General features: G+C 53.0%; 1 protein-coding gene across 1 annotated transcript in view; it reads right to left on the bottom strand.

Annotated features, from left to right (window-relative positions):
* Positions 1–4,036: 4,036 nt before the first annotated feature.
* The window catches only part of LOC104292946 (guanine nucleotide-binding protein G(k) subunit alpha-like), a 27,903-nt gene continuing 27,224 nt past the window's right edge, over positions 4,037–4,715 (bottom strand). The window contains exon 8 of the mRNA XM_009892378.1: positions 4,037–4,227. Within this exon, the coding sequence (XP_009890680.1) occupies positions 4,037–4,227 (191 nt within the window). The remainder of the gene's footprint in view (positions 4,228–4,715) is intronic.

Below are 4,715 nucleotides of genomic sequence, written 5' to 3' on the forward strand. Positions count from 1 at the left end.
TTTTTTTGTGCCTGAATTTGTAGCTGCGGGTGAGCGAGCGAAGGCAGGAGCCGGTGCGGGAGGGTCTCGGGGAAGGACCCAGAGCAGAGGAATGGGGCGGATAAAGAGGAAATAGTTACTTGAAAGATTGTCGTTCTGCTATTTAGAGCTGTATTCGCTCTTTACTGTTTGTAAATAAAGCTACGCCGGTCCTGTAGACACGTCCCGGATCCTCTCGGTGTTCGCTGCGGGGACCCCCTCCCGCAACAGCTTCGTTTGTCTGTAGGAAAATCCCAATAAAGAACTGCGCATGACGTGGGTGTCTCATCATTTCTCCCACCTCCGTCTCCCCCCGCTGCCTCCCAGCGCTTGCCCCCCGCCACGTTTTACCCCCCTTTCCCATCACGCTCCGCACGAGCATCTCCCACCACCGCCGGCGACCGGTGGCCCCGCGTGCTGCGGAGAGGGGCCACCACTGGGCACGGAGACACAGGTGCCACCGGGCCACAAGAAAAAAGAATAATAAAGCAAGCGGGAAGCTTCCCCCGTGGGAAGAGGCAGGACGGGGGAGCGCGGCACCTCAGCATCGTGCTGTGAACCAAACTGGTTTCTGAGATTTCACCCAAAAACCCAATTTGGGAACCACGGAAAACCAAAAATCCCGTGCCGAGGCAGCAGGCGGGGTGGATTTCCCTTCTCCCGAGGCCGTGGACAGCAGCGTAAAGCTCTCAGGGGATGCGCTAAACCTTCGGCCTCTAAACCACAGGCCAAAAAGGAAAAAAAAAAACCCTTTCCAGCCACAGCCCCCTCACACTGGCGTGAGACAAACCACCACCATCGCAGTGCCGGGCTTCTACTGCTGCTCCAGCATCGAGGGAGCGATTAATTACGGGGCAGGTTTGCACAAATTCAGTTAAAAAGGTGAGTTGTCCCCCGCGTTGGCGTGAAGACGCAGTAAAGCCCCGTGGCCGGCTAGCGGGGAGCCGTCAGGCGGCCAGCAGAGCTCCAGGCAGCTCGGGGAAGCTTCCCCGAATAGAAAAGCGCTCATCGTAGCGGTGCCGCGCGGAGTAACCGCTTCCAGCGCCCACAAACAGCCCCAAAGTGCATAATTCTGTTATTTCGAGGCAAGCGTCGTTGAAACGGGCCACATCCGCGCCCCGTATCAGCATCCAGAGCTGTCATCTTCCCCCCACATTCAGGGTCAAAAGGGGCAGTGAGACCGGAGCTGTAAAGAAGGAGTAAATTAACCATCTGTGGGTAATCCTGATGAACGACGGGACGCGGCCGTTCGCCACCCGGGCAGCACAACCCCAATCTTGAAGAGCGCCCTGAGGCTCCTGAGTGCTCAAGAAATGGAGGCAGTTGCTCATAAATGAGATTTTTGGTCTCTCCTCATCACTCTCCATCCGGCTCCCTGCCCCCATTTTTTAATTCACCCCTCTCTGGCGCTCTCCCCCTCTCTCCCCCGCCTCCTCCCAGCCCCACAGGGGCTCCGGGGCCTGGCCCTGGGCCCGGGCAGCCCCAGGGAGGCGGCCATGGTGGCTGCCCGGGAGGGTGTCCCCGCAGGATCGGAGGGCAGGCAGGCGCGCCGCAGGGCATGCTGGGAGCAGGCGTTCCCCAGGGCATGCTGGGAGCTGTACTCCTGGGGCACAGGGCTGCCCGGCGGCCATGTTGTGTGGGGAGGTGCAGCCTTTGCCCAGGTGATGGGGAGGCCCGGGACGCCCGTGAGGCGGAGCTAGAGGAGAGGAAGCGGGGGAAGGACAGACAGACAGACAGAGACAGAAGTGCCTGAACTCTAGAATTTGCTGGCAGTGCAGAGAGCGGGCGCTGTGGTGAATCCCAGGCCCCTGGGGCCGTGTCAGCCCTCTTCTGCCTCCCAGTCCCTCCCTGGCCCCCCTCCCATTTCCCTCTGTGTCATTGTCTTCACTTCCCTGTACCTCTCCTATCTATTATTGGGCTCTGCTCCCCATCCCTCTCTTCTCCAAGTCCCTCTTTCTCTGTTGCTCTACGCGCCCCTGTCTTTTTCTTTCTGTCTTTCTCTCCTCATCCTTGTCCCGCTTTTTTTCTTCCTGTCTCTGCCCTGCAGCCCGTTGCTGTTCTTTGCTTCTCTCTCGCTTTGTCCCGATCTGGGGGAAGTCCCCTTCTCTGGAGGTTTTCAAGCCCCGCCTGGATGCAGTCCTGAGGGATGTGCTCTGGGCAGTCCTGCTTCAGCAGGGGAGTGGGACGAGATGATCTCTAGAGGTCCCTTCCAACTCTGAACATTCTGTGATTCTGCGAGAGTCGCGTACGATAAAGCACCTTCCAGCCCATTAATTACACCCATTTCCCATCAAAGCTCTTCCCTTCCTCCTCCAAAACCCAAAAGGTGTTAGGGGGGGGTGTGGGGTGTGTGTGTGCGAGGAAACGCTCCTGGGAAAACTAAGAATAAAGCACAGAAAAAGGCAAAACTGTTTTACTCACCATTTTAATACTGCTAACAACTATAACAGATCGAAACTGTACACATGACGAACTGGGGAGGGGTGGGGGGAGGGAAGAGTTTCAATGCAATGGTTCAGCAAAGGAATGTCCTGACCGGTTAACGACCGTTCCTACGGTTAAAAACGCTGGCAAAGAGGAATTTTGGCACCACATATACAAAGTAAAGGCATGCTCGTCGATACAGTCTGGGAGGCTCCGAACAGAAAAGGCCATGGTAAATGCAGAAAAAGGTGCACCCCTTTTACAAAACTGCCCCACCGGTTTCGACCAAAAAAAAAATGCACACACAAAAAAACCCCAACAACAACTAAAAAAAAAAAAATAATAATCTAAAAGTGGTTGATTTATAGTAGCTCTGTAGCAGCACGCGGTTCCCGGCCGGTTTGGAGCTCAGCGTTTCGCCGTCTCCAAGCGCGGCGGGTCGGGCAGGCGCTGGCCGGGAAAGCTGGCGTTGCGCTCACCGCGCAGAAGGAAATCTCGATGTGGGTATCGGCATAAACCAGGTTCAGCCCTAACCGTAAGCTAAAAAGACTCGCTCATCCCGCTGCCCGAGCCCCTTCTGAAAACAAACCAAAACAAAATAATACCAAAACCTTACGGTCGCAGGATGGTGACAAATCACACACCAGAAAAAAAGGCGAAGCTAGCGCCGTAAGAGCTCTACGGATCCTTTAAGTAGTTGCAGAAATATTAAATCCTGACCATACCAAGTGTTAAAAACAAAGAGTTCCTGCTAAGAGGAATACTTTCTGCATGATCTGGTCACATGTGCATAGTTAAGTGATTTTTATTTTATTTTTTTGTTGTTTTTTTTTTTTTAATTTATTTATTATTTTTAAAAGAAGATTCATTTGCAAATAAAGAACTAAAATTTAGTAAAGTTATCATTTTCTCGATGGAAAAAAAAAAAACCAAAACAAACAAAAAACTAAAGAAGTAACCCTTAAAAACAGACTAGTGGTGGTTTGTTAACCGAAGAAAGAGAGAAAGCTACATATCGAAGGTCTGGAATCCAGCACCTCAACTTCACAACAGCTGTACACATCGGAGCTTACGCCGTCCCAACGACGCCGGGATGATCGAGTCCCACTAACAGTTGTTCCGTCTTGACCTAACTTCAACATCCCATCCATCTCAATTAAAAAAAAAAATAAAAAGGTCCCTAATACAGAAGATTGTGCTAAAGAATGCGACGGTTCTGCATGCTGTTTGCGTTTCCCTGGTCCTGTTTCATGCTTGCAGCTGTCCCCCGCGAGGCAGCAAAGAGTCTGGCTCTCAAAAACGCCACGTCATTTATTTTTTTTTTTTTAAAAAAAAAAAGAAAAAAAAAGCTGAAAAGGAAGAAAACAGCAAGCGTTAGCGAGGAGCAAGGCAAAGCCCGTCTGAGCTGGTGCGCAACGCTCAAACGCCATGAGCTTTACCTTCTTCCCGCATCCCGCCCTCCCTTCCCTTCTTCCCACATCCCTCCCTCCCTTCCCTTCTTCCCGCATCCCTCCCTCCCTTACCTTCTTCCCGCATCCCTCCCTTACCTTCTTCCCCCCTCCCTCCCCTACCTTCTTCCCGCATCCCTTCCTTCTCAATAGAGCCCACATTCCTTCAGGTTGTTCTTAATGATGACATCTGTAACGGCGTCAAACACAAACTGCACGTTCTTGGTGTCAGTGGCGCAGGTGAAGTGCGTGTAGATCTCCTTGGTGTCTTTTCTCCGGTTCAGATCTTCAAACTGACACTGGATGTACGCAGCCGCTTCCTCGTACGTGTTGGAGCCTGAAAAAGAGAAGATCCCTCACTTTGGCCAGAAGTTCACAGCAGAGAGATCTTTTAAGTCCATATTAAGCTGCTTGCAACCATCTGCCTTATCCAGCTACAAATCCAAATCCACCATTAACCCCTTCTTGTAAATCTGAAGTCTATTCCCAGCTTCTGCTCAGTGACCTTGGGCAAATCGCTCACTCCTGCGGCTCACGGACGGCTCCCCGCTCCAGCCTCCGCGCCCGGGGATGGCTACGAGGGGATACTCACACTTCACGCTAGAAACACGTGGTTCTATCAGAAGAGTGACAAATGACAGGTCTCGTGAGACCCCACCTGGGATACTGCCTCCAGCTCGGGGGGGCCCAACAGCAGGAGGAAACGGAGCTGTTGGAGCGGGGCCAGAGGAGGGCACGGAGATGCTGGGAGGGCTGGAGCCCCTCTGCTGGGAGGACAGGCTGGGAGAGTTGGGGGGGTTCAGCCTGGAGAAGAGAAGGCGAAAA

This window comes from Charadrius vociferus, unplaced genomic scaffold (genome assembly GCF_000708025.1).
Source record: "Charadrius vociferus isolate BGI_N301 unplaced genomic scaffold, ASM70802v2 scaffold1689, whole genome shotgun sequence".
Lineage (NCBI taxonomy): Eukaryota > Metazoa > Chordata > Aves > Charadriiformes > Charadriidae > Charadrius > Charadrius vociferus.